The 14,420-nt window shown below is 45.9% G+C and overlaps 1 protein-coding gene across 1 annotated transcript in view; it reads left to right on the forward strand.

Moving 5' to 3' along the window:
* DDX46 (DEAD-box helicase 46) overlaps positions 1-14,420 on the forward strand; it is a 126,661-nt gene that overhangs the window by 27,303 nt on the left and 84,938 nt on the right. Inside the window, exons 5-8 of the mRNA XM_077266086.1 lie at positions 3,960-4,125; positions 4,216-4,361; positions 10,605-10,718; positions 12,863-13,028. Coding sequence (XP_077122201.1) covers positions 3,960-4,125; positions 4,216-4,361; positions 10,605-10,718; positions 12,863-13,028 — 592 coding nt within the window. The remainder of the gene's footprint in view (positions 1-3,959; positions 4,126-4,215; positions 4,362-10,604; positions 10,719-12,862; positions 13,029-14,420) is intronic.

The raw sequence follows: 14,420 nt of genomic DNA on the forward strand, positions 1-14,420 counted from the left end.
TTGCAGCAGGGAGCTCAGAGTCTTTCCCGTCCAGTCTCCCACTCATCCGCTTCAGCATGCGCATGCTCGGGCAGATGGTAGCAGCCATGGAAGCTGTTCCATTCGCGCAATTTCACCTCCGTCCCCTACAGCATGCGCTACTGTCGGCGTGGGACGGCAATCCATCTTCCCTTGACCGTCATTTCACTCTGTCCCCACGGGTCAGGAAGACCCTCAGGTGGTGGACGCTGAAGTCCTCCCTAATCCAGGGAAGGTCTTTTCTCCCAGTGCGGTGGCTGGTGGTGACCACCGATGCCAGCCTCATGGGCTGGGGGGTGGTTTTCAACCATCACACAGCTCAAGGGCGGTGGTCCACTCGAGAGTCTCGCCTGTCCATCAATCTCCTGGAAATACGAGCTATCAGGCTAGCGTTGTTCCAGTTTCACCATCTTCTGGCGGGTCACCCCGTCAGAATCCAGTCCGACAACGCCACGGCCGTGGCGTACATCAACCATCAAGGGTGAACCCGCAGCAAGACGGCTATGCTCGAGGTGTCCCACATCCTGCGTTGGGCCGAGTCCAACCATTCGCCCATCTCGGCGATCCACATACCAGGTGTGGAAAATTGGGCAGCGGACTTCCTCAGCCGCCAGGGTTTCGCCTCGGGCGAGTGGTCCCTTCACCCGGAGGTTTTCCAGCAGATTTGTCATCGCTGGGGGACCCCGGATGTGGATCTCATGGCATCCAGGTTGAACAACAAGGTTCCACAGTTCTTTGCACGGTCTTTCGATCCACGGGCCATCAGAGTAGACGCCCTGGTCCTGCCGTGGCGTCAATACTGCCTCCCGTACATTTTTCCCCCTCTTCCCCTGCTACCGAGGGTCATCAAGAAGATCAGAGCAGAGGGAGTACCAGTGATCCTCGTCGCGCCGGACTGGCCGCGTCGAGCATGGTACGCGGAACTCGTTCAGCTGGTCGTTGACGTCCCCTGACGTCTTCCAGATTGCGTGGATCTTCTCTCACAGGGCCCGATTTACCACCAGAACTCAGGGATAGGGTTGAGCGACTTTTATTTTTATAGGATCGGGTCGGGTTTCACGAAACCCGACTTTCTCAAAAGTCGGGTCGAGTGAAATCGGCCGATCCTATAAAAAAGTCGGGGTCGGCCGAAACACGAAACCCAATGCAGTGCAATGGGATACTATGGTTCCCAGGGTCTGAAGGAGAGGAAACTCTCCTTCATGCCCTGGGATCCATATTAATGTGTAAAATAAAGAATCAAAATAAAAAATATTGATATACTCGCCCTCGGACGCGCCCTGGTACTAACCGGCAGGCTTCCTTCCTAAGAATGAGCGCGTGAATGACCTGCGGTGACGTTGCGGCTTGTGATTGGTCGCGAGCGGTCACATGGACAAGCCGCGACGTCATCTAAGGTCCTTCACGCGCTCATTCTTAGGAAGGAAGGCTGCCGGAAGGAGCAGGGCGCATCCGAGGGTGAGTATATTCCTATTAGGTATATACTCACCCTCGGACGCGCCCTGCTTCTTTCCGGCAGCCTTCCTTCCTAAGAATGAGCGCGTGAAGGACCTTAGATGACGTCGCGGCTTGTCCATGTGACCGCTCGCGACCAATCACAATCCGCGACGTCACCGCAGGTCATTCACACGCTCATTCTTAGGAAGGAAGCCTGCCGGTTAGTACCAGGGCGCGTCCGAGGGTGAGTATATCAATATTTTTTATTTTGATTCTTTATTTAACACTTAAGTATGGATTCCGATACCGATTCCCGATATCGCAAACATATCGGAACTCGGTATCGGAATTCCGATACCAGATTCAGAAGATCGCCGACCTCATGGCCGACCCCACACAGGGGTCGGGTTTCATGAAACCTGACTTTGCCAAAAGTCGGCGACTTCTGAAAATGGCCGACCCGTTTCGCTCAACCCTACTCAGGGGCCCTGTCTTTGACGGCCTGGCCGTTGAATCCTGGATTCTAGGCCAAGCGGGTTTCACTCCCAAGGTGTCTTCCACCATGATCAGGGCCAGGAAACCTGTATCCATGCGCAGTTACCACCGTACCTGGCGAATTTTATTCTCATGGTGCGACGCACAAGGGCGTTCTCCTCTGGTATTTTCTATCCCTGCCATATTGGATTTTCTCCAATCTGGACTAGAGTCGGGTCTTGCACTTAGCTCTCTAAAGGGTCAGGTTTCGGCATTGTCAATCCTTTTCCAACGAAAGATTGCCAATAGATTGCCGGTGAAGACTTTTTTCCAGGGAGTTTCCTGTGTGGCGCCTCCCTACAAAATGCCTTTGGATCTGTGGGATATCTTAACTTAGTCCTCGGAGCTCTTCAGGAGACTCCCTTCGAACCGCTACAGGACGTTTCCCTAACCTTCCTCTCCTGGAAGGTAGTTTTCCTAGTGGCTATTACGTCCATCAGACGGGTTTCGGAGCTGGCTGCACTCTCCTGCCGCCCTCCGTTTCTAATTTTTCATCTGGACAAGGCAGTATTGAGGACCTATCCCGATTTTCTGCCCAAGGTCGTCTCTTCTTTCCACCTAAGTGAGGAGATTGTTCTGCCTTCTTTCTGTCTGGCACCAGTCCATCGCATTGAAAAGGCTCTGCACACTCTTGATGTGGTAAGGGCTCTTCGACGGTACGTCTCGCGGACGGCTCCCTTCCGCACGTCGGATGTCCTGTTTGTACTTCCAGAGGGACCAAGGAGGGGTTCTCCCGCTTCCAAAGCTACTCTAGCCAAATGTATTCGGTCGGCTATTCAAGAATCCTATCGTGTCAAAGGTGTTCCTATCCCAGCAGGGATCAAGGCCCATTCTACTTGGTCGGTGGGCGCCTCGTGGGCCATTCGGCACCAGGCGTCAGCACAGCAGGTGTGCAAGGCTGCGACATGGTCCAGTTTGCACACTTTTACCAAACATTACCACATCCATTCTCTCTCTTCTGCAGACGCCACCCTTGGCAGGCGCATTCTGCAATCGGCAGTACCTTAGCCGTAAGCCAGTGGTACATGGGGTATTAGCATATGTTGCTCCCCACCCAGGGACTGCTTTAGGACGTCCCATGGTCCTGTGTCCCCCAATGAGGCGTAGGAGAAAAGGAGATTTTTGTGTACTCACCGTAAAATCTTTTTCTCCGAGCCAATCATTGGGGGACACAGCACCCACCCTGTTAGCCTGTTTGGCTTGTTGTTACTTCCTTGGTTTTGACATAGTTTGTCTTCTGTTCATGCTCCTACTGCTTTACTTCCGAACTGGTTGAATTGTAGCCAGTGAAGGGGTGTATACTGCAGAGGAGGAGTTAATCTTTCTGTCTACTTAGTGTCCTCCTAGTTGCAGCAGCATAACACCCATGGTCCTGTGTCCCCCAATGATTGGCTCGGAGAAAAAGATTTTACGGTGAGTACACAAAAATCTCCTTTTTATTGCGTTGCATCCGACAGATGAAAAAAGCTATTTTTGCCTCTTTTTTTTTTTTTTTTTTTTTTTAATAAGTGTTGTCAGTCTTCTAGGTTGGATCATTCCTGACGCGCCGATACCAAATATGTGTACTTGTATTTTTATGTTATAATAAACCAATAAAAACGTTTTTTTTTTTTTATTAAATATTTGTACTTTTTAAAATTTTCTTACTTGGTGCTAAATCAACATTTCAATTTTCAGCACTGTGTTATAAAGTATTGCAATCCTTTATACCTGTGAGTGCTGCACTGACACAAACCTTCGGTCACCATGGCAATGATTTTTAGTTTCTTGAAGAAACCCCTTTTAATTTTTTTTTTAAATTCCCTAAACCTGTCTAACTGTATAGTGTGCTTCTGAGACTTTCATATTTTTTTTTTTTTTTTCTACCCATGACAAAAAATATATATCTATCCTAGGTTGTTAATGAGTCAAAGGATGAAGTGCTGAATGTATTTTGCTGTTCTAACCAAGCCATCCTTTTGCACTTTCAGAATTTTGATCAGAATAAGCTTGAAGAAGAAATGAGAAAACGTAAAGAAAGAGTAGAAAAATGGAGGGAAGATCAGCGTAAGAGAGTTGTGGAAACTATTGGAGAGTTGAGAAAAGAAGTAGAAGAAATGCGACAAGGAAAGAAATGGAGCTTAGAAGACGATGATGGTATACATATTTTTATGGTTTTCCTTATTTTACTCGGTGTTTGTTTAAAATATTTTGTTAATATTTTGTGCTTTTTTTTTTCCATCTTAGATGATGAAGATGAACCAACGGAAGGAGAGAAAGAAGCCCAGGAGGAGGAGGATGAGGAGTTGGATCCGCTAGATGCTTATATGGAAGAGGTCAAAGAAGAAGTTAAGAAGTTTAACATGGGCAGTATGAAAGGTGGAAGTGAAAAGGTTGGCACTGCTAACAAGTCTTCTGACTTCTTACATAATTCATTTTTATTGCGTAAAGGGGTTTCCTCACAAAGTCATTTTAATCAAATGATCTTAGAATAAAAATAAGTTCCACAATTTTATATGTTTTTAAAGAAATGTTCCTGTGCTGAGATAATCTTATAAATGTTCCTCTACTGTGTACTGTGTAATGACTGTGTCTGACCGTACAGGAACATGGTCTGATCATACCACAGCTCCTGGGCAGGGGAGGTAGCAAGAGAGTATATAGACATTGCAGCACAGGATCACATCTCCTGGGCAGCGGAGGTAGCAGAAGAAAGTATACAGACAGGACAGCATGGGATCACAGCTGCTGTTTTCTGTGAGGTAAAACAGGCAGTGAAATGTTTTTACCTCAGAATGCATAATTTGCAATCCTGTCTGTAAAGTATTAATTTGAATGTCTTATGTGGAAAGTACAAAAGCTTTTTAATTCTAGTATTTAACCCCTTCACCCCCAAGGGTGGTTTGCACGTTAATGACCGGGCCAATTTTTACAATTCTGACCACTGTCCCTTTATGAGGTTATAACTCTGGAACACTTCAACGGATCTTGGCGATTCTGACATTGTTTTCTCGAGACATATTGTACTTCATGATAGTGGTAAAATTTCTTCGATATAACTTGCATTTATTTGTGAAAAAAACGAATATTTGGCGAAAATTTTGAAAATTTCGCAATTTTCCAACTTTGAATTTTTATGCCCTTAAATCACAGACATATGTCACGCAAAATACTTAATAAGTAACATTTCCCACATGTCTACTTTACATCAGCACAATTTGAGAACCAAAATTTTTTTTTGTGACGGAGTTATAAGGGTTAAAAGTTGACCAGCAATTTCTCATTTTTACAACACCATTTTTTTTTAGGGACCACATCTCATTTGAAGTCATTTTGAGGGGTCTATATGATAGAAAATACCCAAGTGTGACACCATTCTAAAAACTGCACCCCTCAAGGTACTCAAAACCACTTTCAAGAAGTTTATTAACCCTTCAGGTGTTTCACAGGAATTTTTGGAATGTTTAAATAAAAATAAACATTTAACTTTTTTTCACACAAAATTTATTTCAGCTCCAATTTGTTTTATTTTACCAAGGGTAACAGGAGAAAATAGACCCCAAAATTTGTTGTACAATTTGTCCTGAGTACGCTGATACCCCAAATGTGGGGGTAAACCACTGTTTGGGCGCATGGCAGAGCTCGGAAGGAAAGGAGCGCCATTTGACTTTTCAATGCAAAATTGACTGGAATTGAGATGGGACGCCATGTTGCATTTGGAGAGCCCCTGATGTGCCTAAACATTGAAACCCCCCACAAGTGACACCATTTTGGAAAGTAGACCCCCTAAGGATCTTATCTAGATGTGTGGTGAGCACTTTGACCCAACAAGTGCTTCACAGAAGTTTATAATGCAGAGCCGTAAAAATAAAAAATCATATTTTTTCACAAAAATGATCTTTTCGCCCCCATTTTTTTATTTCCCCAAGGGTAAGAGAAGAAATTAGACCACAAAAGTTGTTGTGCAATTTGTCCTGAGTACGACGATACCCCATATGTGGGTGTAAACCATTATTTGGGCGCAGGGCAGAGCTCGGAAGGGAAGGAGCGCCATTTGACTTTTCAATGCAAAATTGACTGGAATTGAGATGGGACGCCATGTTGCGTTTGGAGAGCCCCTGATGTGCCTAAACATTGAAACCCCCCACAAGTGACACCATTTTGGAAAGTAGACCCCTTAAGGAACTTATCTAGATGTGTGTTGAGCACTTTGACCCAACAAGTGCTTCACAGAAGTTTATAATGCAGAGCCGTAAAAATAAAAAATCATATTTTTTCACAAAAATGATCTTTTCGCCCCCATTTTTTTATTTCCCCAAGGGTAAGAGAAGAAATTAGACCACAAAAGTTGTTGTGCAATTTGTCCTGAGTACGACGATACCCCATATGTGGGGGTAAACCACTGTTTGGGTGCATAGCAGAGCTCGGAAGGGAAGGAGCGCTATTTTACTTTTCAATGCAAAATTGACTGGAATTAAGATGGGATGCCATGTTGCGTTTGGAGAGCCCCTGATGTGCCTAAACATTAAAAACCCCCACAAGTGACACCATTTTGGAAAGTAGACCTCCTAAGGAACTTATCTAGATGTGTTTTGATAGCTTTGAACCCCCAAGTGTTTCACTACAGTTTATAACGCAGAGCCGTGAAAATAAAAATTCTTTTTTTTTTTCACAAAAATGATTTTTTAGCCCCCAGTTTTGTATTTTCACAAGGGTATCAGGATAAATTGGACCCCAAAAGTTGTTGTTCAATTTGTCCTGAGTACGCTGATACCCCATATGTGGGGGGAATCACTGTTTGGGCGCATGACAGAGCTCGGAAGGGAAGGAGCGCCATTTGGAATGCAGACTTAAATGGATTGGTCTGCAGGCGTCACGTTGCATTTGCAGAGCCCCTGATGTACCCAAACAGTACAAACCCCCCACAAGTGACCCCATATTGGAAACTAGACCCCCCAAGGAACTTATCTAGATGTGTTGTGAGAACTTTGAACCCCCAAGTGTTTCACTACAGTTTACAACGCAGAGCCGTGAAAATAAAAAATCTTTTTTTTCCCACAAAACTTATTTTTTGGCCCCCAGTTTTGTATTTTCCCAAGGGTAGCAGGATAAATTGGACCCCAAAAGATGATGTCCAATTTGTCCTGAGTACGCTGATACCCCATATGTTGGGGTAAACCCCTGTTTGGGCACACGGGAGAGCTCTGAAGGGAAGTAGCACTGTTTTCCTTTTTCAACGCAGAATTGGCTGGAATTCAGATCGGATGCCATGTCCCGTTTGGAGAGCCCCTGATGTGCCTAAACAGTGGAAACCCCCCAATTATAACTGAAACCCTAATCCAAACACACCCCTTACCCTAATCCCAACAGTAACCCTAACCACACCTCTAACCCAGACACACCCAACCCTATTCCCAACCGTAAATGTAATCCAAACCCTAACCCTATCTTTAGCCCCAACCCTAACTGTAGCCCCAACCCTAGCCCTAACCCTAGCAATAACCCTAGCCCTAACTCTAGTCCTAACTCTAGCCCTAACCCTAACCCTAATGGGAAAATGGAAATAAATACATTTTTTAATTTTTTTATTTTTCCCTAACTAAGGGGGTGATAAAGGGGGGTTTGATTTACTTTTATAGCGGGTTTTTTAGCGGATTTTTATGATTGGCAGCCGTCACACACTGAAAGACGCTTTTCATTGCAAAAAATATTTTTTGCGTTACCACATTTTGAGAGCTGTAATTTTTCCATATTTGAGTCCACAGAGTCATGTGAGATCTTGTTTTTTGCGGGATGCGTTGACGTTTTTATTGGTAACATTTTCGGACACGTGACATTTTTTGATCGCTTTTTATTCCGATTTTTGTGAGGCAGAGTGATCAAAAACCAGCAATTCCTGAATTTCTTTTGGGGGAGGCGTTTATACCGTTCCGCGTTTGGTAAAATTGATAAAGCAGTTTTATTCGTCGGGCCAGTACGATTACAGTGATATCTCATTTATATCATTTTTTTTATGTTTTGGAGCTTTTATACGATAAAAACTATTTTATAGAAAAAATAATTATTTTGGTATTGCTTTATTCTCAGGACTATAACTTTTTTATTTTTTTGCTGATGATGCTGTATGGTGGCTCGTTTTTTGCGGGACAAGATGACGTTTTCAGCGGTACCATGGTTATTTATATCAGTCTTTTTGATCGCGTGTTATTCCACTTTTTGTTTGGCGGTATGATAATAAAGCGTTGTTTTTTGCCTCGTTTTTTTTTTTTTTTTCTTACGGTGTTTACTGAAGGGGTTAACTAGTGGGGCAGTTTTATAGGTTGGGTCGTTACGGACGCGGCGATGCTAAATATGTGTACTTTTATTGTTTTTTTTATTTTATTTAGCTAAAGAAATGTATTTATGGGAATAATATATATATATTTTTTTCTTTATTTAGGATATTTTTTTTATTTTTTTTTTACACACATGTGGGGAATTTTTTTTTACTTTTTTACTTTGTCCCAGGGGGGGACATCACAGATCATTGATCTGGCAGTGTGCACAGCACTCTGCCAGATCTGCGATCTGCTGTGCAGGGCTGCAGGCTTACCAAGTGTCTGCTCTGAGCAGACACTCGGTAAGCCACCTCCCTCCCTGCAGGACCCGGATGCCGCGGCCATCTTGGATCCGGGACCTGCGGCGAGGAGGGAGGTAGGAGACCCTCAGAGCAACGCGATCACATCGCGTTGCTCCAGGGGTCTCAGGGAAGCCCGCAGGGAGCCCCCTCCCTGCGCGATGCTTCCCTATACCGCCGGTACACCGCGATCATGTTTGATCGCGGTGTGCCGGGGGTTAATGTGCCGGGGGCGGTCCGTGACCGCTCCTGGCACATAGTGCCGGATGTCAGCTGCGATATGCAGCTGACACCCGGCCGCGATCGGCCGCGCTCCCCCCGTGAGCGCCGCTGATCGGTGATGACGTACTATCCCGTCGGCGGTCATACGGGCCCACCCCACCTCGACGGGATAGTACGTCAAATGTCGGGAAGGGGTTAATATGTTAAAATGCAATGAATGGCCAGACAGCAGACTTGTGACAGTACTTAAAGGGCCACTGTCACCCCCCTCCAGCCGTTATAAACTAAAAGAGCCACCTTGTGCAGCAGTAATGCTGCATTCTAACAAGGTGGCTCTTTTAGTTTTAGGTTCAAGTATACCCCAAAAAACGCGATTTGATACTTAGCCATAATTGGTGTCTCTAGCCACGTAGGCTGCTCCTCCCTCCCCAGCTCGAAACGCTCCTCTGCCGTCACTCACATCTTCTTGGTCTTTCTGCGCCGCCCCCTCAGTGCTGTTTACGTTTTCAAACCGGCGCCTGCGCTGTGTAGTACTGTTCTGCGCAGACGCAGTAAGCTCTGGCCGTCTGCCGTCCAAGCCAGGCTTTCACACTGCGCCTGCGTGGGCAGTGCGGCCCCCACCTTTGGAATCCCCGCCCCGCACTGTGTTATGCATTATGCACAGTGCGGGGCTGGTATTCCTGGGCATGCGCACAGCGTGTTGCATCCTGTCAGCCCGGTCCCCCGCCTTACTGCTTCTGGATACAATATACAGATCGTGCCTCCTCCTCCTCTAGCAATCGCCGGGCAAGAAGCAACTTTGGAAACTTGCCTGCTAGGTGTTGTGTGTAGGTGTGTTATTTATGGGTCTTGATCTGATAATAAATTGGGGGTGATCTTTACCCACCTAGCAGGCAAGTTTCCAAAGTTGCTTCTTGCCCGGCGATTGCTAGAGGAGGAGGAGGAGGCACGATCTGTATATTGTATCCAGAAGCAGTAAGGCGGGGGACCGGGCTGACAGGATGCAACATGCTGTGCGCATGCCCAGGAATACCAGCCCCGCACTATGCATAATGCATAACACAGTGCGGGGCGGGGATTCCAAAGGTGGGGGCCGCACTGCCCACGCAGGCGCAGTGTGAAAGCCTGGCTTGGACGGCAGACGGCCAGAGCTTCCTGCGTCTGCGCAGAACAATACTACACAGCGCAGGCGCCGGTTTGAAAACGTAAACAGCGCTGAGGGGGTGGCGCAGAAAGACCAAGAAGATGTGAGTGACGGCAGAGGAGCGTTTCGAGCTGGGGAGGGAGGAGCAGCCTACGTGGCTAGAGACACCAATTATGGCTAAGTATCAAATCGCGTTTTTTGGGGTATACTTGAACCTAAAACTAAAAGAGCCACCTTGTTAGAATGCAGCATTACTGCTGCACAAGGTGGCTCTTTTAGTTTATAACGGCTGGAGGGGGGTGACAGTGGCCCTTTAAGAATGGAACTTAGTGATGCAAGGTTTCAGGTAAAATTACAGACCTCCACAGATTACATTTCCAGAAAGGCTCTGTAGTTGTTTTCAAAACCTATTGTGCTTTAACCGTATACACTGCCCTGTCAGCACAATGTCAGACCCGCTCGTGTGGTTCCAGCTGTTACCCATATATTCCCATATTTGTTCTGACACAGGCAGGAGCGTCCTCATCCTGACGGCCATTAAACAAAGCTGGTTGGCTGTCTGGCATCGTTCATGGTTACTTCAGCCCCTCCGTTTTTCACTTTAGCAATGAAAAGCCTTACATTTTCTACATGTTTTGTTTTTTTTCCTCACAGAAAACTGGCTCAACAGTAACAAAGGTAGTTACTGTGGTGACGACTAAAAAGGATGATGTGGAGACCACGAAGAAGAAAGGAGAGCTAATGGAGAATGACCAAGACGCTATGGAGGTAATCCGATTTGGCTCTGTCTACCATGAGAAAACATTTCCAAACACAATCAAAGTGGCACAATTTTCATTGTTCTGCCGCGTGATGGGTAGTCCACGTTTACCACCTGACTTATCGATTAACCCCTCCCCACAATTGAACGTAACTGTACAGCCAGATTGTATGTGTTTTCTGCAATTGAGAATACACAAGGGTTAAGCCCGTGCCATCCACAGTAGGAGCCTGTTATACACAGCTGAGCTCCTGCTATGTGCCCTGGGACCGGACCTTCCCCCATCATAGCACTTTAACAGCTCAGATGCTGCTGTTGATGGGGAAAGCGGCATGTGAAGAGTTATAGCATATCAGCACACACTAGGTATTAGCTGTAGACATTTCTGCATCAAAAATGTGTCTCTTAGGCTATGTTCACATTTGGGTTGTTGGGCGCAGCATCGGAGATGCGACGCAACCAACAACGCATGTACACAACGCATCGTTTTGCGACGCATGCGTTGTCATAAGATCCTACAGATCGGGACTTTCGGCGCAGGGAAAACGCTACAAGTAGCGTTCCCTGCGCCCTGTCTTGTGCGTCTATATGACGCATGCGTCGTAAAACGCAGTACAACGCATACCGGCGCATGTCCAAGCGCCCCCCATGTTAAAGATAGGGCGCATGACGTATGCGTCGACAACGCTGCGCCCAACAACGCAAATATGAACGTAGCCTTAGCTGGAAAAAAAATGAATAAAAAAATACCCATGTTCATTACAATGAGGAAAAACACAAAGGATTGACATGCTGCAGATATAAATCTGCAAGGATAAAATAAGGAACGTGTGCATGAGATTTCAGAAATCTCATTCGCAATGCTCGGACAGTAAATTTCTGTGTTAGAGGTAGATGATGTGCACCTAGCCTACAGTATGCTTTTCCCAACACATACTTTAACATTGCCTTACAGACAGCTATTCACCAGAGGCTAAAAGTGTTCTTTAGCCCCGTCTGGCTGTACACACCTACATACTGTTAAACTGTGTAAGAAATCACAGTGCACTTTCCTAAACCAAGGGCTACGGCAAAGAAACGTATGCAAACCATGTACGTCTCTCTACAGTCGACCACTGCATCGTAATGAATCCTGACTGTGCACGCTATTTGCCGGTTACCTCCTGTGCGTATACGCCCAACATTGTGCACAAATGTAGCATGAGCGTTTCTGTCTTGCAAGTTTTTTTTTGTAACTTTTGACTACAAAATTAGTGAATTTGTCACAAAATTTGTGCTAAAATACTGGTGTGCTCAAAAGTGCACCAGGGGTGGATTGGAGTGAAGTTGCACCAACTTTTGCGGGGGGGAGGGCTTTAAGTCACAATTGATTAGTATAAAAGATCTGGAATTGCTAAATGCTGCCCATAAAGTGGAAAATAACCTGTTATTCTGTTATTTATCATAGATAAAATAACGTAAAAAGAGGCTCAAATGGAACAATGAATTGAGTGCAAATTAAAACAAGGCACAAAAATAGACAAAAAAAAATGCAAAGGCAATAATGGGTGCATTTTTTTTTTTTTAAACGTTTTTTACATGTGTTTTCTTTGCAAATGTTTCACCACTCATTAGTATGGGAGAAATCTGCAGCAAAAACAATGAAAGAATTGACATGCTGCTGGTTTACAGCTGCACCAAATCTGCAAGTCACAAATAAGCAACGTTTGCAGGTTTTTGCCTCCCTCATCATGGCCATGTCTCTGACCACTGAACACTTTGTACTTTTGTGTCTTTAAAGTGGAGGTTTCAGCCTTCTTACGTCGGCCGTGTCTCTGACCACCAAACACCTGGTACATGAAGTTTTTGTGACCCTCCCTGATGCAACAAAACCTTTGATGGGTATTGTTGTGATCACGCATCCAATAGCCACACAATTTCAACAGTTTGCATCCCTCTTTATTTTTTTTTTTTTACTTTTTACAGTCGGGTAAATCTCTATTTTTGCCCTTTTTCCTGAGAAAACAAGCTCCCTAATAATTCTGCACACTTCAAAACTGGCTATGACGCCAAAGGCCAAAAAACAAAAGATGTGAAAGATGTGGTAGTGAAATGTAGGTGGGCCTTGTGACCATTGCTTAATTGAGCCTTTGAGTTCTCTCTTTAATTGCAGTACTCTTCAGAGGAGGAGGAGGTTGATCTTCAAACGGCTTTGACTGGCTTCCAAACTAAGCAGCGCAAACTCTTGGAGCCAGTGGATCACGGGAAGATTGAATATGAGCCCTATAGAAAGAATTTTTATGTGGAAGTTCCAGAGCTGGCGAGGATGACCCCAGAAGGTAATTATATTAGTAATGTGATATATGATCACTTATTTATAACACAGACAGTGTAGCAAGGTAAAGAGTGGATCAATGCCAATTCTTCTCCCTTGCTAATTTTTTTTTTTTTTTTTTTTCCTGACAAACTTGAACATGGCAAAAGTGTTGCTAATTAGAAGAGAATAGAGATGGCTGGGGGGACAAGCAAGTATAATGGGGCGCTATCCAGACGACAGTAGTACACATGATGCAGCACTGCTCACCTGGTTATTTCTCCTACGCTTCATTGGGGGACACCGGACCATGGGTGTTATGCTGCTGTCACTAGGAGGACACTAAGCAAATACATAAAAAAGTTAACTCCTCCTCCGCAGTATACACCCTCTGCTGGCTCTCTCGTGAACCAGTTCTTGCTTAGTGTCTTTAGGAGGCACTAGGGTCTGATTTCAGACCCAGGCTTGATTTTATTTTTTGATTCTTTTTTTCCCATTTTCACGGATTGGACAGGCGACGGGGCCTTTCAAGGTCCTGATCTCCCAAAATCATTAACAGGCAGGAACACGGAGTGTTGCCTCCCCATACCCCCTCCTGCAACTTCTCATCTGCCTGGGCTCTTATAGGGGCGACGGATCCTTAAATGGGTCCGCTCTCCCCACACCAACAACGGTTGGGAACATGAGTTGTCGCCCTCACGTACCCCCTTCCGAAACCAGGCCTTCACCGAAAAGCTGTTTCCTGCAGCGGAGGATCCCTGCAGCAGCTATGTGCCCTTGCACCACCACTGTCAGAAAGCGGCTGATGCCAGGAGGCAAATGGACCCTCTCCACCTCCCTATCAAAGGGATGGTGGATTGAGTAAGAATAAAGTGCCACAGACCCCCTACAGAAATCGTGAGTACCTGGCTGGAGATTGCAGACAAATGCACTCCCCCTCCAGGGGTCCTGTGTGGAGGTTTGGAGCCCAGAGGGGATAAGTACTCCCGATAATTCAATGTGTCTTCTCTCCTTTGAACGGTCCCTGCGCGTCATTGCAGGGCATCGCCTTACGCCACCGTTTGAGCTCCCAACTGCCACTCCCACTCCACGGCAGATATATATTTAACCCCTCCGCTGCAGGCTCACTCTGCTAGCCCAGCACATCCCTACAGCCTCTCAGCAGCCATCTGCAGCTCCCTACACACGTCTTCAAAATATCAGTCAAAGGCTAATAAAAAGGCGGATAAAATGCCTCAGGTACCTCATGCAATGCTTCCCTACCGTGGAAGCATCCAAAACCCCTCTGTACGGACTGTGAAGCTTCAAGCTCTCAGGAGCTCCCCGCTACTGTAGAACACAGCGGTGCCAGCCCCCCCCCAGAGTGGGCCTCTTCTTTGACACAATCCATGGCTTCCCTCGCACGGGCCCTAGAATC

This window comes from Ranitomeya variabilis, chromosome 5, assembly GCF_051348905.1.
Source record: "Ranitomeya variabilis isolate aRanVar5 chromosome 5, aRanVar5.hap1, whole genome shotgun sequence".
Taxonomy (NCBI): Eukaryota; Metazoa; Chordata; class Amphibia; order Anura; family Dendrobatidae; genus Ranitomeya; species Ranitomeya variabilis.